Genomic DNA, 22,869 nt, shown 5'->3' on the forward strand with positions numbered 1-22,869 from the left:
TTCACCTGATAAAAATCCAGATTCATCTTTGTTTTTTACTATGTGAAACAGCACTTGTTTGTCACAGCTTGTTTTATTCGTCGTACTTGAAAATATGTTTTACCCATATCCACTTTTCCTATACGTAAATATGAGATCTTTTCCGTTCGATCAGTTATCGTCTTTTCCTTGCATTACGATGTTATGGTACAGAAATACTGTGCGAATCAGAAAATGTGTTAAAATAGCTATTTTGGAAGAATAATAGTAATAAACATTATTATTATAGTCATCATGATCACGAGGATGAGGTAAGTTGAATGAGGAAGGATGAGGTAAGGTACCTTGAAATTAAAGGGATGAATACTTACTCAACTCGCACGAGCATTGACCATTAAGACATACGTCACCCGACAAACACTAGCAAATCCAGCGTATGTGGCGGTATATATATTGTCCGGTTTCGAACGTTTTGAGAGCGCAGAGGAAAAAACCGATCAGACGTTATTTCACGAAGCTATTAGCCCAAGCAGGGCCTTACTGATAATGGTGTTGGGGAAAATGGAAGGATCGAAGGGAAAAAAGACCTTATAAGCAGTTTTGTATTTCCTCGGCGGCGTCTCGTTTTGAATGTCTATCTCCATCATCGTAGACTGAACGATCCGAAGCGAGTATAGTAATGCAGTTTGTTTACATAATTAAGATACATTCGTACGGAAGGAACAATTTAGGCCAGTTCGCAGGCAGAAAAAAGCTTTGCCACTTTTTCCTGCGACCTGATGAGACGGGTACTGCTTGAAAGGAGCCTTTCTGCTTCTTTAAACGATGAACAGTAACATTCACAGTTTAGCCGTTAAGTAAAAGGAAAAGCCTTTATACTTTCATATGCACACGTATTTTCCAGCCCCAGTTCTAACTGTGTTGTGCTTGCTAGCGTCACTTGAAGACAACATCCCAACAAAGAGGTCACCTAACAAAAATATTGATGTACGAAAAATACGTGTACCCGAACTGTGTACGCGCTTAGACAAAACGATCTATCATTGCGATCATGCATTTGTTAGGTTAGAATCAGCTGAATCATAAAAAGGCACTCAAGTTAGAGCGCGATGAGTTCGCTATCGGAACCTGCAGATCTGTAGAATATACAGTAGTTTTTTTGCTTGATAAAATAGATTTGGATTTATTTGTTCGCATCGATAACAATCGAACTAGAACTTTAGCATATCCATAGGACCCGTCTATTCGCTTAAATATCAGGCTGTCCCAAGCCAGCCCCAGAATTTCCTGTGCAAGTTAACTCGTTCTAGTATATTTCCAGTGGGCCTGACTTTTTACGCCTCTCGAATACATCAACTAGCCTTGAATTAATTTAAACCGCCGATTCAGTTATTTTCAATGATAGGCAGCGGCCTGCGAGTATCCACAAGGACATAAAAATGAATGGATTTCCATATTCTCCAAACGAAAAAGCGAATTTGCAATGTCTATAATCGTATTTAGCAGATATATAGCCCAAGATATAAGTGGTCCGGATAACTATCCATGACTGATTATCCCATAAAAAGCAGAAACTCGTACAAAGTTTTCAGACTATTGTCCTGAGCAGGCATTAAACTGCCGTTGATATGGTTGGAGCATCCAATAAGCGCTTCCAGCGAGCAATTTTTCAGTGAGCAATGCTTACTGCTGTAATTTAGGGAGTGAGACGAGGCTAATTAGGTTGGCACAAGGTAGCAACTTCCCATCGTAATTGGCTTTGCCCAGGCAGAGCGAGAGATTACTACCAATACTTGCTGTCCCTCTACTCCATATCAAACTGTCAACCGCTAGCCATAAGGTCAGTTACAACGCCAGCTCAGCTCTCGGCCCCGGTGACGTGCGGGGAACTACTTGAAGCCAATTTATCTGGCATCAAGATGGAAATCACTATGCCTGGCCCGGCGTCGTTTGCTACGTCAGGGGGCGCAGGTTAGGAAAAGTCGACTATGCGACTGTTAACCGAGTCTCGTCGTTTTGGGTTCGTTATGGCACAGCTCGATAGCGTGTTATCTTCAAAAAAAACAACGACTACCTTATCGTAACGTTATAAACGAAAACTGCCCAAGTTCTACCAAAGTATGTCTCTGAAACTTCCCGAAAAGTTGAGAGTTTTGTTATAAACTTGGTATTCTTAGCACGTTTATCTGCATATATTCTCGATACGAATCTGCGTCTGCTTGATCAGGATCGGTTCCTGTAATAATGAAACAATTTACTGTCCTGCCAAAATGCACAATTTTCCAGCATCGTCTTGCTCTATCTATGACTTACCAAGATGACCAGTTAACGGCGTGATCAGAAAGCCAGAGACCGATTACCTGAGCCGCATGAGTATAATTCTTTTAGAAAATGTTCAACTTGCTTGTGAAAGGTGTTCAACTAAAACGGTTACCTATGCAATTCAGCCTTCTCTGAATGTAGTTTTTATATCTTCGAATTGCAAAGCATTATAAACATCCTAAGGGCAACATACATAATAGCGCTAACCTCCTTCCCCATACACACATTTATGCAAAAAGCCGTAGTCGGTGCTCAATCATACGACTTCAAAGCTGGCGGATAGGCTATTTTCAAATAGTTTTTATGTTTATCAAAGCGGCGTTGTTTTTTTTTTTTTCACTAGTACATCTATATGTCGATCAAGATATTGACAATGTTAAACTGGCATATCGTGTCCCAGCGATCGCAAGTACTGCAGTTGTATCCAGTTTTCAGCGGACTATTCAGTACCTAGCCGGCGCGTTCTATCTCAGCACTTGAAACGCATGTTGTCGACGTTGGCCGATCAGCGTTCAGATCTGGCGCAAATCTTTTTTTGGTGATGTTGCGTCAACCGTGGAACTGGGAAGAGACGCACATGTCGTTGTGGACCAGAAAACACTGATTAGGAGACAGCTTCATAAAAACAAATGTACACAACGTGGAAGTTCTGAAATATTTTTTCGTGTTTCCTAGCATGCGTTTGGTTGCTAATATTGCTCAAAGGCTGGGGGAACGTCGTATAGAATCGCTAATAAAAACCAAAAAAAAGTTTACGAAGCGGAGGACCGTGTGATTATTTACAAATTTTAAAACGATAAGTTCATTTCGTGTAATGATTAGGAAATGGTGAACTTGCTGCATCGAATATCACGCTTCGTCGCCAAGTGAAACAGACTGAGTTCGACGACAATAGACTTGTCAAGAAACCTCGGTTGAATCTCCGAATGAAACGAGGCCATCTTCACTGAGCGAACGAAATAAAAAAATAGGACTGTCAAAAATAAGGAAAAGGTCCGCTTTTCAAATGAATCTCATTTTAAAGGCCTTGAAAGAAATGTCCATCTTGTCTTCAGACGATCTTCCAAATTCTGCGAAAGTCGAACATTCACCAAAGGCCGAGATTTGGTCCATGATTTTCGGCAAAGTCACTGGTATGAGATATTTCGCACAGGGAACGCTAGAGTATTAGGAATATTCTATAGTTATCGATAGCTAGACATTGTCTCGGGTACGGGAATGATTTTTTGGTGGCGATTCAATCTTTAGGTACAATAAGTCACCTTGCCGCATAGCTCGGAGTATCTCTTTAGGCTACCTGCGCCAATGATATTCAGGTGTTGCCTAAGTCTCGTCCGGGAACGCCATAAATTCACGGGTTCGGGAAGGAGAAAGAATAACACATGGTTCAGAGATCCATGAAAAAGTCCACTTAGAGTTAGGAAGGCAAAAAACATACCAGAGACATGCTGTAATGAGTACCGGCAGTGGTCCCTGCAAGGGGCAATACTATAAAGTACTAATGCTTGCATCGTTTGTCAGCAACATAAAAACGCTTTCCGATGTTTTTATCTCTACGCAGGGCACTAGCGTCAAGTGGAATAATGCCGTTTTCAGAGGTTAAAACCGTTTGAAAAATACCCCGCCTTATTGCTGCGCAGTTGACCTCAAACGTTAAAGCCTTTTGATTAAGTTTATTTAAGGATATTTGACTGAGCACTGACTTGTAGTAACGTATAACCTATACATAAAAATTGATCTTGTTAGCGTTCTTTTTTTACGTATGTATATATTGCACATATATTCAGTATAGGGCTGCGACGACTGGTGCAATATGTATCTATGGCAAGAAAATTCATTACTACCTCACAGCATAAAGCGTTGCTGGCAGCATGATGTAAAATTTGCACAACATTATTTATCATTGTTATGCAACATAACCGTAAAAAACAGCTTGTGGAGTTTTTTTTATTGCTACGAATCATTTTAGATATCATCAATATGATAGGATGTTACTCCCTGATTGATAAACGTGACAAATATATATGCATATTAAGATGCTAGTTGCAAGGGGTGCTCACAGCCCTCAGGCGAGGTCGAGTGACACTCGTCGTATAGCGTTATGGGTCAGAATAACGCTGCAACAACAATCCGAAATTCTGCACCCCGTTCACTATATCAAACGTGTGAGCAATACAACGCGTCAGTGTTGATGCCGGTGAAGGCATGGAGCTGCACTCTGACCGTTTCAGAAATTTCAATATTTGCTATTCTCTGTGACAGATTGCCTATTTTCTGCTAGATAAGCATGCACAGCCAAGGTGATGACAAACTGTTTTATTATACAGTATTCATTGTTTTATACATATGTCGTGCATGCATACGTACATCTTCCCTTCGTGGTCTTACTACTTCCCTCTACGAAGTGACCAATTGTTTTTGTGAATTGGTAGTCACCGTATAGCGTAGTGCCATTGTGTAATACACAAATAGAACGAAAGGAGAAAGACGTCGTCTGAAAGCTGCGAAAAAAACAAACTGAAACAAAAGCGGGCTCCGATAATGCCGCATCCTCCTAAACCGTTATATTTAATAATAGCACACACTACAATACAAAGTCCGATGCTGGCTCGTGACAGATGGCGCCGCAACAGTAGAGCTGAACAGCTGTCAGCTACGCCTTTACTTCCTTATAGAGCTCGAGTCTCGTTTATTCCGGGTAGCAAAAAGCAGCAGAACAGTAGGTGGCCTATAAAGCAACTGATAGTGGCTGCTTTTGCACTAAACGCCCCTGTTTCTCTCTCTCTTTCTCTCACACCTAGCGAATCAAGGCCTCACCTACTATAATACTTCACTATAATTGTTCTTAAGCCTCACTCCCCGCTCAAGCTGTAAGCACCTCTTCTTCCGTTGAACCAATGACCTCAGCACGTACGGATTTATCAGAGACAAATGCGCAGAGAAAAACGGCACATGCAAACAAACTGGTTACGAGCCACTAAAAAGCTCATGCCTCATCACGAAGATAATTGGGACCCCCTGCTCTGTCCCCCGCACATGTTAAGAACGCCGCTTCTTGCAGAACGGATACTTGACAGAAGTTGCGGGGTCTCGTTCACCGCAGTTATATCGAATTTATGACGACTCGATAACGGCGGGGGAGGCTTCATCACGTCGAACGGACTGCCGAGGATGGTGGAGGAAATCGGTCGGCAGACTAAACGCGTAGGACAAATATGAATAAATCAGTCCTACCTTTTATGTCACACACAGACAATGTATAAATTACATTATGCATTTCGGAGTAATCATACTAAGTCCGACTGTTCTAATCAAACGATGTTAGACAGCCACTTGAACGTGAATGAATGCGACACCATATCGGACTGGCTGTCCATTGCCCCATGTTCGCTTTGCTGAATCGTCACTGTGAGCTTCCTGGGAGGAGTCGTTCACACACCGAATGTAAACAAAGTGCGGCCTTCTTTAATAACAATGATCTTTTCATCGTGTATTACCACTGTCATTGCGGTATGGTCAGCGGAACAGCTTATTCCCTAGCCATTGGACCCACGACGTATTGAGCGTAGCTAGTCAGCGTAGCTAGTTAATTTACTGAATGGCTGGTGCCCTCGCCCCCCATCGGACACCGGAAAAACAGAAAGCTTCGAATAAGTTCACTATCAAGGCTGGATACACACAGGCGGGAGTGTATAAGCCGACATCAGGCATTGCAAATGCTTTTGTTATTCAACATTACTACGCGTATGGTGCGAAATCAGGCGTAATTAAAATCGTAACCTTTACAGAACGTCTTTCAATGTCTATCCGTCGTAAGGTCGTTCCATGATCGTTATCTAATTGAGAAGTGAGCAAACCCGGAAACCAGTCAAGATTTATGAAGTTACGACTAAACAAAGACTCTCTCAAATGTAGGCCATTTCTGTTTTAGCCTAAACGAATTTTTAAAACTTCGATTCATCTTATTGAGCTCTAACCGATACCATTGCCACTCGTAACAACCTACAGAAACGTTAGCAAATATTGTGAATTTGATTAAATCTTATGAACAAATTAGGAAGTTCCCTATAATTCTCTATTTATATAGAGGAAGCTCTTGTCCTTATGGCGTGACGTGTTACTTTTACTATGCTGGGTCGCTGCCTTGCTCTGTCATGCCGCGTCACAGCATTTCCATGATGGTATACAAATGTTCAGTAGTTTTTTTTTCTCGCAGAACGCTAGCTACCTTGTCTTGCTTTCTTTTTTTTTTCAATAGGTTCAAAAGGCGGTCTATTAAAATTGTGGGCTCTGAGCACAGGCGAACCCTCACAGGATCTTGAGGGTCACACATCTCCCGTCACAGTTTTACAGTTCGCGCACCATGGGCTTTTTGTTGTGTCAGCGTCCGAAGATGGAATCTGCAAAGTGTGGGCTCTTTCGCTTGGACTACCCGTGTGCAGCTTCAAGGTACATTCGAGAAGGTTTTTTCATAATAAAGTAATATGTCGACCTTAAATGATCAACTAAGTAAGCTATACCGCAGTCACGATAGTAACCTTAACAGTAACGCAAATAACATTAACATGAAGCTTCAAAGATCAAATCTTCCTTATGTATACGCAGTATTCAGCACGCAGATACGATGATCTTGTCTACCGCTAGTATTTACCACTAAAGAAATGCAGTGAATATCACGAGCATGATATCTTAATAATATTGAGCCCACAATATTTCTGAAATGAAAGTAGATATTTTAGATAAGATGATCTTTTTTTTTTAGCCCGGTTGAGTTCGTTTTACTATAGACTACCGTTGTAGCGTGTTTATGTGTCACACACTATAGCGAACCGCACAACGCTATAGTATTCCGTGTTATTAACACCAACACGGAATACTCAATCGATTTTATCCTCTAATATTTCGTCGTTTCGTTGGCCGATGCAGGAGCACCATAGTAAAATAGTGAGCGTGAGCATTACAGCGGATAGTCGCCGCATACTGTCTGTGGATGCATCAGGCGTGCACAAGGTATGGCAGGCCGACTCTGGCAGCACTCTAACTTCGTATAATAAGAAACCTTTCAACCAAGTGACGCTGCACCACAATATCGTTTTCTCTATCGGTGGCAAGAACGACCAACAGGTAAAGTACTGGCCACTTCATGACGTCGACCATGAGAAGACTGTTGGCCATAGCGATGTCATCCTATGCTATACAGTGACATTTGATGGAAAGGTCCTCGTCACAGGCTCGCAGGACAAGTCGCTCAAGGTATACATGTATTAGTCTGCATAGATCGTACAGCCACTGCTCTCTAATGGACCTATATATGGGGAAAATAGACAAAATTTTTAGTTTCAAATTTGACCTGAAATATCTGAAAATAGAATAGAACGAATCGGAACTCTGATAAATTAAGCCTTGCGGTTAATGAAAGACTAAGAACAACCGGAATATAACAGTTCAAATACTGTTACCAATAATAACTGCATGAAATTGTGTAGAACTATCCCTGATATAGAGAGTTCTAAAGAGTCTGTTGCACAGGGCGAAATTTTAATTCGGGAGAATCTATGAAACAGTTCATTCTTATTAACAAAATGTTTATATGGCATTCTGACATTTGTCAATTTCTTTTCTTAACTACTGTAAATCCAACAAACGTTTGCAATGTTTCTTTTTTCATTTTGTACACGAATAACGAAACATCGCGAATAAAATCAAGATAATAACGCATCTCGCGCGACAGACTTATCCTATTGTCTGTTCGTTCTGTCTATTGTCTTCTTCGTTTATGAACCCAGGTATGGGAAGTGGCGACGACAAAGATTACCCAAGTTTTAGTAGGACACGAAGCGCCGGTTAATTGCGTGGCCGTCGCGCCACTCAGTAACACGATGGCCGTATCTGGTTCGCTCGACTGTAATCTGATTGTGTGGGACATGACCACTGGGACAGATAACTTTATTCTCCGCGGTCATACCGATGCTATTAAGGACGTCAAACTTACTCTAGACACTAGCGTTGTTATATCCTGTAAGTACAGAAAAGTAACCGCATACTGCATATATTTTTCAAGGGTCATGCAAGGACGATATTATCCTTGTCGTCTGGCACACGGACATTAAATCGCTAAGATATCGATTATAGATTTACTTAGTAGCCTGTTTACCCGGCTCTCAGCTCTTCATCTACCTGCACATGTTTGTATGCATAGCGTCAAATAGGTTCTTGCCAAGCTTCATAGTTGAAAGCTTTTTAGAAGCTTGCGAGCCAAGCTAAGTTATTCACGCAAGGTGAGATACAATAGTGAACAAAAACGTCTAAGAGAAAATGTACGTTTATGTTCTAGCAATAGAAAAACATAAAGCAAAAACGAAACATGTTATTATTATTATTACTATTGTTAGTATTATGTATCAGCTGTTAATCGGGATTAAAATTAAATTCCAGTTGGTGTTTCTTTATGACTAGTGAGAATCTTGTCGTCATATTTTTTTTACACAGTATGCATCCTTAACCCTGTCTATTCCCTATAAAGTTCAATATGCCTGGTATTTAGATTATTAAATATAGCTTTAGACGGTTATCTAACTCTTGTAAAAGCTTCTATCTAATGCTGAACCACCAATATTCGTCTGGCCTAAGAGTCAATCGCCACATGTCAGCTAGCTACGATATATAAAGCCAGTAGTACATTATGGCTGCCGAACTAACCATAGACTAGTAATCAAACGAGTACAGCCCCAAAGAACGACGATCGTGTCTGTCAGAGAGAATACTAAAATAATATTTCGACAATATTTCAAGGACCTTACTCGAGGGACGCGGAGGCTCAGCTGGGTCGTGAACTCAGGATCCGTTCGTTGACAGAACAACACCTTTGTCCCATAAGTTGGCATGCTACGTTCGACTTGTTTCCGATTTTATTTGCTAATCAAGAAAATGTTTGCTTGTTCGACTTAGGTTCAGAAGATAACACGGTACAGCTGTGGAACACAACGAACGGGCATAGAGTAGCATCATTCGACCTGCACGTATCAACGTTACGAGTGGCCACCTCTTTACATTGCAGCAACATTGTTGTCCAGCTAGCGTCCAGTAGCTGCGTGCCCCTGCTGCGCCTACTCAATAACCCAGCGCAGGGCCTTTCACTCGAAACCTTCAACGCGTTTAGCCAACAGCAACTGACTAACTACCACGAGGACAAACTGGGTTGGTTCAACTTGCTGCCTTCAGCTGCTCTTACAGTAACGTAGTTGCAAAAACAAAAAGAAACAGACAACGTATATAAGATTTTAGTAAAGCCGTGTCAGGACACAAGCGAAGGTCTTGCATTAATTCACAGCTTTTATGCGAAAGACAAATTTATCGTGAGTAGAGTACACCCTTCTCGACTAGAACCGTGTTTGTTATGCGCTTGACAATAATATCTACTGTGCATAATGTGCATATGCACAGTATCTCAAAAAGCTCAAACGTTCAAACGCTATTTTTTCCTCTTGATCGATCTGCCTTTAGCTGCTGGAACGGTCTTTGTGCTCTCATTTGTCCTCGCCGTTTCTTCGTATCCAGTACTAATGCACAGATATGCGGCAGATCATCAATCTTGCGCTCATCTATAAAGAAGTCCCTTGGGGCATTACTATGTTTAGACGCTTCTCGATCCACCCCGGTTCCTTTTTCTCTTTTCCGCATTACCTAGCACTCGTAGAAGGCTCTCGCGCCACCCTACTCTGCATAGTATTAGCATCATCAACACAACTACTGCTGCTGCTCCAACGTGGGCTCCAGCCCACAGAACTGTCTAGCGGTAGCAGCGGCTAGACGTTGCTAGGAAATGACACTGAGGACAGTTGGGCTCTATCCGTCCGATCTCTTTGTTGGGACACGCATCAGCGTTGGGTAGCTCGCTTGCTGATAGTGGTGGTGGTAATTTGAGCGAACGGTCGATAAACTTATTTGACAGTTGGCTGAGGCGGGAATAGACCCGGACACGCCACAGGAGCTACCGATGTCGGCCGCTGGGATGCAATGTCTATGGATCTACTTTCTTTTAGGACATGTTTTAGGCATTTGGAGCGGTTCAAAGCTTCCGGGACCGCAGGATCGGTCACTAAACGCAGTTTCTGAAGACAACAGGCAAGTACAACAGCTACTGTCTTCGTTAACGATATCAGACCTCCCTTCAGCGGTCCCACTGCCAATTGTTGTGCGGCATTCATACCTTATTCGCCGCGAAGCAAATACGTGACTGGATGACAACCATCAGATATATTTTTCCGAAAGAAGACACGTCCATAGGAACGATAAAAACAGCAACTTACTAAATCTGAAAACAACTGCTAACGAAAACTTCTAACGTAATATACAGGTTTAATAATGTTTAAGGTCATACTATGAATACTGTTGTTTATCACTGAACTGTTCGCAATGTCAAGGCTATATATATGTTAGCCATTTTGACGTGGCATATGAAAGGCTTTCAGGCAAGAAGACCCAAATCCATCGTATAGCTTATGTATATAACACGGCCTCTGCATCGAAGAACCCCATATGCCACACACGCGGCGTTGACAGACTTAGTTCACACGAGTTGGAGGGGTCCCATTTTCTTTGTAGCGCGTTAACTTCAATATTTAAGTCTGGATCAGAAGTATTACGAGTAGCTGGTTCAAGTTGAATAAAGCGATTGCTGACTGATACACCATAGTTAGACTTTATAGTGTCTTAATAGTTACTACAAATCGTAGCTGTAATATCCGCTCATCTGGTTAACGTACTACACATGAAAAAAAGAAGGGGACAAAGTAAAATGTAGATTAAGCTTTGTTTCAGGCTACCTCCTTTAAAGCCGCTTATATATATATGAGCGCTACCGGGTAAGCGCTGATGGAAACTGCTTATACCGGAAAGAAAGAAATAAATAGCGATTTAGCTTTAATGAGCACTTTTTTACATTTATAAACAAATAATAAACAGTGTTCCAGAGCTTGGCTCAGGGATCGCTGACCATAGCTTCGAGATTTTTTGGCCCCTTATTAATTTTACTACAGAAATTTGATTGGTCCATTGTTTCACTGCCGATTTCCTTCGCAAACATGAAACTGATTTTCTGGCCATAAATTATTACGCGCAGGTTTAGGCGTGACAATGCGAGGTGTCGTGCCGAAAAGGACGCTCTTGCGAGGAGAGCTCAAGAGAGAGCAGTCCTTCGACTCTCTCTACTGGGATCATCACCGATCGTCCGCACTCCTAAATATCAACAAACTACAACAGCAGCAAAACATTACTTCACAGGTAAATCATTACTTCCTACTGACGATTTGGAAGGGATAGAACTCAGGCCAAGAGGTGAGAGGTTGGTTCTCATCCTATGTGCGTTTTGTAACGAATAACCTACGGCAGGGTGACTACTATCCTTAAACAAATAAACGGCGTTTCAATTTGTATCGTAACACGAATTATCGTAATATTATACGAATAGTATTTATTAGGCTGGAGAAAAGTTTCTACGCTTTTTACAAGGAAGGTTAATTTCCCAGTGAACAGAAGAGATGAAAATTCGTGAGTCTCCGGGAACTATAGAAGATGTAACAGAATATCCACTCGAAATGCAAAAGGTAGAGTCGACTCTGTCTACCAAATGTGGCCTTGCGTCGTCATTGAGCAGGATAAGTTTGCCAGGCTTTTTCTCTCGAATAGCCTAATTGACTGGGTGTACCTGTATGTTTCGAGTTTTTACTTCCGGAATCGCCATTAAGCACTCCATTAGACAGACAGACAGACAGACAGACAGAAGGTTGGGTGGCCTTATGTCCGGGCCTTATGTTACGGGCCTATGTCCGAGACAAAACTCTAGGGTTTAAGTCTTGACTAGAACGTGTCCCTAAGATTAGCAGAAAATACATAAGTGACTGTATATATGTAGACTAAACGGACATGTCGATTAATTAATTATCTGATTCTTAGGCAAAAATTTCCAGTGGGTCAGTCCTACACAAAGACCAACTTCTTTATTTGAAGATCTAGTTGCACCCTAAGCCTCGTCTTAAGTTTGGTTCGCGTTAACGTACAGACACCACTTCTCATCGCCGGTTAGAATTCTGGGCAAAGATGGGTCATTCTGGCCGTGTGACGCCCTATATCGACCGATATGAGATGTAGCGTAACGCCGTAATTCCTTGGTGGGCTTTGAGATTTTGAAACGTATCTAAGCTCCAAGGTTCTGTGTAAATCCAAAGGATTTGAAGTGGTTAATGATGGTCTTGGGTATGGCACTGTTAGCCAATTTTCGAGTTGCTTGTTAATCGTCTGCCTTCAAAAGCGCTTTCGGATGCTGGTGATCAAACTTAGAAAGTCAGCGAGAGCAGACGCCATCCTTTAGGTACCCGACAATGCTTTCAAGCTTGACGAACCGTTTTTAAACAGTCTTTTTAGTGATAGCATTGTTATCGTGTACAAAGCAAATGTTTCGAGATAATTCGGCAGTATCTTAACCTCGACAAAATGCATCGTGTATAAAGTGTCGCAAATGCACCTTTTTTTAGAAGAAACATCTTTCTTTGAAAAGTTCAGATTGAGATAATACTCATAACACAACACCGTTACGGTACACTGACAGAGCGCAAAACATTATCAGACAGCATACAAAAAGTACAAAATAAGTGAGGAAAGTGGAAAACTATGACTTTGTTTTTACGAACCAGACTGCTTAACTATTGATTACTTCAATCGTATTTGCCCAAAAATTCATGCTTTTTAAAACGATATAATCGGTCGTTTATCTCCTACTGATTTGTGTCGGCGACAATTTCAGACGTCACAACACGAGGGCGGTATCAGTCATCTAGTTGGAAGTAGCACAAGCCCATTAGAAGAACTAAGGCGAAATTGCGCTTCGCCCTTCGGCAGTCGGGAACAACTCCATCTAGCGGGTGCATGGAACGGCGGTCCCCGGACGCCGGGCCCGCCCGCCCTTCGAGCTCAAGGTTCGCAAGAAGCAATGAAGCCAAAAATGTTGCCCAAACACAAGATTCTCAAGAAACAGCAGTCAATGTTTGCCTGCTTTCCGGAGTTTAGCCAACAGACTCCCCCGCCACTCATATCGCCGGTGGCTACAAAGGTCACAGCAGAACTGGCCGATAAAAAAGCCGAGCTATACAAACCGACATCGCGGTCTTACCTTGCACGTGGCGACAGCCAGGAGGACAAAAATAGTGCCGCATCATGCATCAAAGAAAGCATTCGAGAGGGTGGCGGGGAACACTCCACTGTGTCCGTCTACGATTCGAGTGTGTGCGTGCTGATGTAACAAACTCTAAAAACTACAGCAATAGCAATATTAACTGGTGTCCTAAGTATCCTGGAAGTATTCGATGTTAACAATAAGCGCCATAAGTAATAATAATAATAATATACATAATATTCATCTGTAGTAATATATATATATATATATATATAATACGTTACCGCACGCATACCGTTAAACTCGATCGGGCGATAATGACAAGATAACGAAAAAAAAAAAAGAAGCAGGAGAGAACGAGTGCAATATACCCTATATCCAGAAGCCGATTCTGCCGAATTACTGATTCCTTAACACTAACTTCCTGTGCACGCCATGACAAGCAGCCTTCTCAATAATAGGACGCCACGAGTCGGAGTACTCTGTAAATGGAGCAGCCGTTGGGTCACGACCATAGACATCTGTTCTGACCTTCGCTATTATCGTCTTCTGTAGAATATAGCTAAATTGCTATATTACAATCGAACGGTCTTAAGGCGTAATCCGGTATACGCAGCGGTTCTGTTGCCACCGGAAGTAACCCAGGCTTCGATTATAGCGCAGGTGTTACTTCTTTTTCATCGGAGTTGTTGTGTGATCGATAAAAACAATCTAAGCACGCTGTTAATAGTTATGCATAGGTTATGGTGAAACTGATCGAAGAGCAGGTCAGATGTAAAGTACACACAACTTACACGATGACGTCAACAACACACACAAAAATCGAGGACAGCAGTAATGGAGTGGCGAGATAGATCGAAAACATGCTATGTAGTAATCGTAACACATAAATGTAAACATTTACCACTCTGTTTAGGTAGACATCAAGTACTTTATCAATCGTCCCCTTTGTGTCGGTCCGTTGCTGACCGACAAGAAAGCGACATAAAAAACCGAATAAATAACACGTGTGTGTGCGTGTGTTTGTACAACGAGGATCTACCAGGTAGGTCCTTGCTGTAGAGGGTGGAATGCGCTCATCTCTAACGAATCCTTTCATTATCGACGAAGTGCTTATTTGGTAATAGTGCCAGCAATTATGATATAATTCATAACGCAAACAGAGTTTGCGTTAACGTAACGTAACGTAACGTAGGCAACACCCCGTGCTAGATATGGATATTGTTTGTTCTCCTATTACTTATCATAGACAGTAATTGTAATGGTAGACTGTGTGTCAGTGCGGCCTAAACGTACTTCACGGTTGACAGGAGCAACGATAACAGTAACCAAATAAGCAAGTTTCAATTCAGTACTCACTGAAAAGAGCTGTCGTTGGCTTGTTGGCCATTATAGGGCCCGCAACGACTAAGAGACACGCATTGTTGGAGTCCTGCCGCTGACAGAGCGCCTAATATGTAATAACATGAGGTAATTGCTATTATATCAGATATTTTACGAAGTCTTATTGTTATGTCTCATCGATTACTATACAATTATATTATCGTCGATAAGTGTGTACGTTACCAACAACAACATATTGTAACTAGAGGAATATAGCTATTACATTGTATATAACGATATGGACGAGTGCGGCTTTCTAACTGTCCATCAAATAGGAATGAATGGTCTTCGTTGTCGTGTGCTGCTAATAATAGACCCCCCCCCCCTAATACGCTATGTTATTATTCATGTCGGATGCGTAGTACTACTGACGTAGTCAAACTTCGACAATGGGGGATTACTGGGCCCAAATACCGCATACGAAGCCATCAATAGTCCGAACTTCAGTTCACCTAAACAAAATGGCGGCTAAATTAATTAGGTAAACGTGATTTACGTATAACAATAAGAAAATGGGCAATGAGAAGAAAACTGAACGAACTCGTATCAGCTCCGTCGAGTTCGTTTGAACTTGAGGTTGAACCGCATTTTGAGCGAGAACTGTGTCCGTCTCATCCGTTTATCGAGATTCTCATGTGAGATAGACTTCAGCTCAAGCGTACAACAGCTCAAACTAAGAATCAATGGCATCAACAATATTACGAATAGACAGTTGGGGGACGTTTTCAATCGATGGCTCTGTCCACCGCTGCAAGTCAGTAGCGACTAAGCATTACTATGCTTTGGTATCTGGGCCAGGAACGATTTTCGTAGGCTTTCGCGATACACACAAGGGCACAAGGACCTTATTGGAGTATCAGATGAAAAATAAGAGAAAATTTTGAATTAGTGTGTCGGAAGCCCGTTCAATCGCGTCGTCCAACATGCATGTGGGCATTCGAGAGCAGGCATCGAATGATGCATCTCATGTTGGAGACTCTAGTGATGCTGATAAGCCGACCTAACTTTTCTGTGGACCTCGATTTGTCACGTGTAGTAAAATTAAGTTGAAAGCCAACTTTGCTATGTAATAGGCGCATTGTCGGAGCTGGAGTGTGATACATGAAAGTATTGATTGACCCTGTTTTACGTTTTTGAAATGTGAACTTTTTTTAAAATTCAACTGTAAGTACTCCTGGAACGTTTATGTCGATTTTCGCCGCACATAGTATTAGTATCCAAATGAATAAACACATTGAAATTTATTGTCATCCGTAAGTATTAAGCTGTTAGTTAGACAATTATACTACTGATCACCGTTCAGATCAAAATAAAGTGCAAAAATCCAATAACTTTAGAACAAAAAAAATCAGCTGACATGGATAAAAAAAACAAAAGTAAGTGAACAGACACACAACAATACAACGATAAATAGTACTGATAATAACAATGCGAACAAAAGTCACAATAAGATTGCTATGTTCACACGTATATAGCTATACACAGTATGGATAAAGCAAAAAGAAAAAAGCGTGCTGTGTTACACCGGACAATCCTAGTCCGATCCGCAATGCGGGATAGATAGGTTAAGGCCTGGGGGTCGTTTTTTCAGCGGAAAGTGATGCAGATTTGCCCCTGTTAATTTATGAGTAGGAAAGACAAGCGAGGCACACAGAAAACAAGCCGACAGGCAATGCTATATCGTACTGTAACAGTATTATACCAATCATCATGAAACGATGCGGGACAATACGTTTTCGAAAACAGTTTGAACGTCACATTAATAGCTATTTGTCGTTCTGCTGTGGCGGCTACCCACGAAAATGCTAATCAGCAAACGTTGTTTTAGCTATATTTTTTGTTGTATTTTTTTTTGTTAATAAAAATCATAGTTACTATTATATAATTCTAAGATGATTTTACGGATCCTGCCTCACGATTTACATGACAAGCCCGACATAAGCCAGATAAATATACCACCAACGCACACATATTGATCAAATATACAAATCAAGTACCCGCTCATTCCAAACCCAGAATGTGTCGACGGCGTAATGGCAGCCGACTAGTGTAATAGCCAGAATACAAACAGTAATAATAAACAGTCTGTATCTTTATGCATAATCGTACACCTATATGTAGAGATGCTGCGGGCATTACGCTTACAGGCCTATTTAGTAGAAGGCACTGGAAAGTACGAGCGAAAAAGAGAACAGCCTAACGAAAACAAGTGAAGTCCTGTCTCTGTCTGAAATAGAAGATGTAGGGCCTGGCGCGGACTTTGTGAACGATAGTCCGCTTTTACTAAAGTTTGTTTCCTAATAGTCCTAGCGAAACTGTAGCAACGATGACCACGAAACGTAATTTGGTAATATCGAATGCGTAGAAAATCATTTGTAGGATTAGGACAGTGGGCAATCACGACAAGAATTACCGTAGCTGCTAAAAGTAAACGATAGATCACTCAGTGTTTTGAGCTGATTCGTAACGTTTCATTCAAAGCCGCTTTTCTGTCACTCTCAATTTTTCTGAGTCACCGTGAACATACGATACTGAACTTCGCAATAAGTTAAGTACATGGCTTGATCAAGCAGTTACGTACGTCGCCGCCGTTCATTGACCCCCTAAGCGACGCATCTTTTTGCTTGCTTGCAAATATTGAAATGGTCGGCGTCAGCTCAAAAAATGTACGGCTGCTAAAAGCAGCTATGAGAGAAACCCGTAAGAAGAACATCGTACAAGCTGACAGCCGACCGGAACTTGAGATAAGAGGACAATGAAATCTGAAATGCGTTTATTAGCGAAGTCAAACAAACGACGACACCGGCATCCTTAGTTATTAGTCAGAATATAACAACACCTTGGACATTTGTGCCTGGGCGTAAAAGTTGTTGGCCAGCCCCTTCTTCTGGCACTAGAGCTAGAGTTTAAATAGATCATAGAACAGCGTGAAAATTCTGTGCATATATAGAGGGAGCAAGACGAAACAACTGTATCGCACTAGCTAACTCCTAAGTAAAACGGAAAGGTGAAACGGTCGCTAGAGCACGAACTTGCCAAAACGAAAGATAGAATTGGGCGTAATCAACTCAGACCAAACGATAGAACTCAAAGAAGAGAAAAATAAAGAAAAAATCTTGCTCGGACCATTTGAGACCCACTAACATGTGTTAATGTTCAATAAAAATATGCGCAATTAAGTTGAAGTAGTCTGCTAATTTTTCTATTGAATAGTTGTAGCTGGAAATCGAACAGGATACAGGCTTAGAAATTAACATGAATGATAATATCTAATTCTTTACGTATGTACCATCGCTGGTAATATTTGCCTGTTGGCCCGATTACGGGATCTGTTTTTCTGTCGCGCATCTATTGGTCCTCTGCCGAAAGCCGACTGGATTCATCATGTTATTTGAAGCCGGACAACTTATCCAAAACGCCCCTTTACTCAGAAGGCCCCTTTGCATATACATACCAGAATATAACAACTTCTTTTTTTTAATAATAATAATAATTTTTAAGGCCAGGAGGTTTACCCGACGAGCATTAGTTCGAACGCTTTTACTAGCAACTAAAGAGTTTTAAAGTGATAAACACAACGTTGAAAGTTTGCTTGCTTACTTATCTGAAATCTATCAGTCCTTCGCTAACTAAGTAATTTACAGATACCGATACCTATGGAAAATTATATAGACATCATATAAATAAAGCAGAGAAAGGGACAGGTGATTCTTTTTACGTAATATTTAATTCTTTGTTTATTCGAATTTGATTTTATGACAATAAAAATGATAACTATTGTTGTTGGCCTGAATTGCACTGTTTGTAAAGTCATTTAAAAGCGGCTGCTGCCACGGTTTCCTGTTGTTGTTGTTCATCCCCTCTCCTCTCTCTTAATTGGAGTGGTCGTGACGTCCTATTGTCCTAGTTTGTAGAATACAAACAATTGTCATTTTTGTTTTTTCTTCACTTTTTTCCCGCTTTTACATCGGCACTTCGTTGCTTGGTCTGCTATACCCATGTCATTTTTGAGCCGCGCGCACACACACAATTAACACTTAGTGTTTATACTAGTGATAAGCTAGAACTAATAACAATTTTTTATTACTGTAGAACTCGACGTAAAACTATCGACATACGATCAAAACCATTCTTACGATTTGTTTAGGCTTCACTCTCTCATAATAATAATAATAATAACTCGTTCTAGAAACCAGAGTGCATACGAATTCACGGCTTTCATGTCACCATTATACTATTAAGCAATTGAACGCCTTTTTTTTAACTGAACACGGCTCTTCTTCAAGGTTATCTCGTTGCTTTTGCGTGTTACGTTACATTTTGCCGTGTTTGCGTAAGTTAAACGGGTAGCTCCGTTTCTAATCTCTCAATCCAGTTCCTAGCACTCGCTCACAATCTTTCGTCCACTTAAAAACAAGATGAGTCATAATAATAGTAGAAACTAAACAATAACGATTGGTGTGAAATCTTGTTAAGGTAGTCGAACATGAATCTGTTTCACAGCTTCAAATATAAACATTGAAATAATAGATCTCTCTCTAGTGCACGTACTAAGGAGATGAGGGAGAAGCAATTTTATGCTGTCATCGTGAAGCATATCATCAACCGTTTCATTATCCTCATCTTCGGGTTTAATCATAACACTGGTATTCAGTTTTTCCTTTGTTACAACTCAATCATAAGAAGCACGAATGCTTGATAACAATGAGAATATGGCCACGTACTCGTTCGTTCGTTTGTTTGTCTGTCTGCTTCCTTCTATTTTACTTATATATATATATGTATATATGTATATATATATATAAGTAAAGCTAATTATTATTACATATAAGCAAGTTACCGTGTCGCGCGAATCCACTATTTTCGGCCGCATCAATTTTCTGAATTTCAATATTCGACACCTAGCACATGCTAGCCATCTTCTATTATGTGCTATATATCACTGCATCGTTAGCTCTGTTCTTTTTTCATTTATGACTGTTAACTCTCGTACACTTGCTGTACCTGCCGAATTCTGGCCTGTTGTCCTCTCAGCTCAGGTAAGAAGCATTAGCCACTAGTGGGCTTGCACATTTGTCTGACTTTCATATCTATTTTATTTTTAAAAACGCTTAAAGTAGCTAGTTAACCCGTTTGCTTTCGTTTTTGCCTCTCGTATTGTCACGCGCTTGAAGCTTTTTTATCCCGTCCCGTCTGCGGCCATTTATACCAATCGGCTGCTTAATCTCCTCGGTTCTCGATCGTATCCTTAAAAGCGGTCACAGCTGAACTGGCTAGACACATTCAATCGATTATTTTACTCAATATGTGTTAATTTCGTGCAGACAGCAGTTTTACAAGGCTTCAGCAGTCCTTCAGGTTTCTGTTCTCTAAGTCTCCAATGACCATTCCATACCTAAATGGCTAAAAAGCGCCTGACGCTGGAACTATAAGACTAGGCTCCTTAGGTTTTTTTTTCTGTAAACACTAAAGCCGAATCGCAAGAAAAACAGACAAACAGCATGTTTCCAGAGATAGCCGCTACTATGAAGCAAACATCGTGACGGCTCATTGCAATATGTCTGCTTTGTATTCCTTTGAAAACCCCATCAACCGAAGCATACAGACTCAGGCGTCTCAAACTCCCTTCTTCGTTACTCGCCTGCCTTTTGATGAGCACTGCACTTGGGAATCATGCGTCAGTCGGACTGCGTTCCATCTCCAACTCGAAACACCGAAACGAGTCTTATATCGCTCAACTGCTAAAAGCAATACACCCAAGTTCCACACGCAGGCGAGAGCGCTAATCCTTTTGCATTCGTAACCTTGCCAGATTTAAGCCCGCTATAATCTCTTCCCTTCTTAGCGAGGTGTTCGAGTTGGTGAAGGAACTGGGCCGCACCGCCCTCTGCGATGGGCTGACTATCACTATCATACGAGCACCATAATAATTGCACGTTACTCTATTTAGAGTTCCGGACACGAGTTCAGCATTTCACTGTAGTTATTTTTTTTAATACATAACACTTCAAATCACGACCTCTGCCACCTCAAAAATCGGCATCCCACCCTGAGACATCGTCGGGCGGTGGGCCAACTGAATCGGGTGGATATGAGTCGAAATTTCGAGTGTCGGTGATGTGTTGTATTTGAGGAATCAACGGAGCCTGCAAGGTGCGTGTCTTTAGGCCTTCCCAGTTGAAGCCTTCGAACCATTTATGTTTCTGGATGTCAGAAATTCCCCCGCCACCGACGCCCAACCGTTCGTTCGGATTGTCACGGCAAAGTTTCTTGATGAGCGCCTGCGCGTTACGTGAAATGCAGCGCGGGAACTCAATTGCGTCAATACCCTTAAGTATAATGTTGTAAGTCTTCATGAACTCCGAATCAGTAAAAGGCGGTGCGCCTGTGAGTAGTTCAAACATAAGCACACCCAGCGACCAGTAATCGGCTGAAAAGTAAATCGGATTTAAAAAAAAATCAATGACGTGCATGTAGCAGTATACTGGTACTGCCTTGAAAAATCTTATTACTGGCTGTTTAAAATAAACATTATCTTCACTAATACCTTCAGGAAATACGACAATCAAATAAAAAGTATCTCACCTAACTTACTTCACGCTGATCCTAGAGCTAATACGCATAAACATTAGTATGCATTTTTTTTTTTATAAATTCTATATTTTTCTATTTAGAAGAATATTATAAAAGTGTCATAGTACTTTCTAGGTTCAACAACCTACCGGATATATCGTGACCGCGGTTAAGGATCACTTCCGGAGCAACGTATTCCGGTGTTCCGCAGAAGGTCCACGTTTTTCGGCCCGATGTTAGTTTTTTTGCGAAGCCGAAGTCCACCAGCTGCAGAGTAGTAGAAATATGTACAGTTAGATACGGTCATTACTCCTTAAGATCACAGTAACGATAGCTTTTTCAATTCGAAACAACTGAGCATAATCTATTTCCAAGTATACTGTGAACCTAACGTATATCTCTTCAAATTGCTTTGCTCGTTTGGCCGTAGAAATGCCTACCTTGATGTATCCCCGATGGTCAAGCAGCATATTCTCAGGCTTCAAGTCACGGTATATAATGTTGCGTGAATGAAGGTAATTAAACGCCTCAAGCACGCACGCTGTATAGAATCGTGTTGTTGAATCGTCAAAGTTGCCCCGATCGCGCAGAATCGTCCATAATTCCCCACCAAGACAGGCTTCCAACATCATATACAGGTACTTAGTGTCCTTAAACGTTTTATAGAGTTTGATGACGAAATTGCAGTTGGTCTCCTCAAGAATCTGTTTTTCACTCATGATGTGCTGTTGTTGACGGGTCTCCACAATCTGTGCCTTTTTCATAACCTTCAGTGCGAATGATCTGGTCGGGTCGTTTACGGGCTGAACCAGTTCAACCTGTGTAAAATAGGTTTGAAGATTAGCCTTCGTGTTTTTGACGACTATGATCCTTGGTTTTGTAGACAAAGAGGGTCGGTTCAATTCAAGTGTGCATTGAACCTTTCAGTATTGAATTAAAGGAACGCGTCGACCAGCAGGCATGCAATTCACATTTAATATAACCTAAGGTACGTATAATGGTGAGATGCTTTACGTAAGGCCAAATGTACAATGATTTTGTACATCGGAAACGTTGAATGCACGAATGAAGGCGCAAAAAGAGAGAGCCACCCAAGGGTGCACCTACGTTTAAAAATAGCTATTTGAAAAGACAGCATCGAAGCCTAAGGCACATGAAGCGGTCCTAGTTAGGCAAAAAAGTACGAAACGATAATGTCATATTCAATTACCCGATTCGTCGTTTGCTGATTGCCATTCGAACAATAAATAGAGTATATAGCCATTGATGAATTGTCATGTCGTTTGCGGTAAAAACAATTACAGAACGAAAGCTATTTTGTCCGTGCGCAAACGCGAAACCCTAATGTACACAACGCTGCCAAGGTATGGCTAATCACAATGAATCTCTACGACGAATGAGACACAAAGTTCCTTCACTACGCCTGGCCATTAGCTCCCTGT

At 41.3% G+C, this 22,869-nt stretch overlaps 2 protein-coding genes across 8 annotated transcripts in view; one reads left to right on the forward strand and one right to left on the reverse strand.

Annotated features, from left to right (window-relative positions):
• Positions 1-18,039, forward strand: part of LOC111266622 (protein qui-1) — a 72,499-nt gene extending 54,460 nt beyond the window's left edge. The window contains exons 14-19 of the mRNA XM_022844259.2: positions 6,560-6,750; positions 7,228-7,554; positions 8,088-8,319; positions 9,250-9,498; positions 11,423-11,583; positions 13,103-18,039. Of these exons, the coding sequence (XP_022699994.2) occupies positions 6,560-6,750; positions 7,228-7,554; positions 8,088-8,319; positions 9,250-9,498; positions 11,423-11,583; positions 13,103-13,597 (1,655 nt within the window). The 3' untranslated portion in view covers positions 13,598-18,039. The remainder of the gene's footprint in view (positions 1-6,559; positions 6,751-7,227; positions 7,555-8,087; positions 8,320-9,249; positions 9,499-11,422; positions 11,584-13,102) is intronic.
• A 523-nt stretch (positions 18,040-18,562) lies between these two features.
• The window catches only part of for (cGMP-dependent protein kinase for), a 40,073-nt gene continuing 35,766 nt past the window's right edge, over positions 18,563-22,869 (reverse strand). For all 7 annotated transcript variants that reach the window (XM_022844254.2, XM_022844255.2, XM_022844251.2 and 4 more), the window contains 3 exons: positions 21,868-22,245; positions 21,577-21,694; positions 18,563-21,284 (listed from right to left, as the gene is read on the reverse strand). In XM_022844254.2, the coding sequence (XP_022699989.1) occupies positions 20,884-21,284; positions 21,577-21,694; positions 21,868-22,245 (897 nt within the window). In that variant the 3' untranslated portion in view covers positions 18,563-20,883. The remainder of the gene's footprint in view (positions 21,285-21,576; positions 21,695-21,867; positions 22,246-22,869) is intronic.

This window comes from Varroa jacobsoni, unplaced genomic scaffold, assembly GCF_002532875.2.
Source record: "Varroa jacobsoni isolate VJ856 unplaced genomic scaffold, vjacob_1.0 scaffold_1104, whole genome shotgun sequence".
Classification (NCBI taxonomy): Eukaryota; Metazoa; Arthropoda; class Arachnida; order Mesostigmata; family Varroidae; genus Varroa; species Varroa jacobsoni.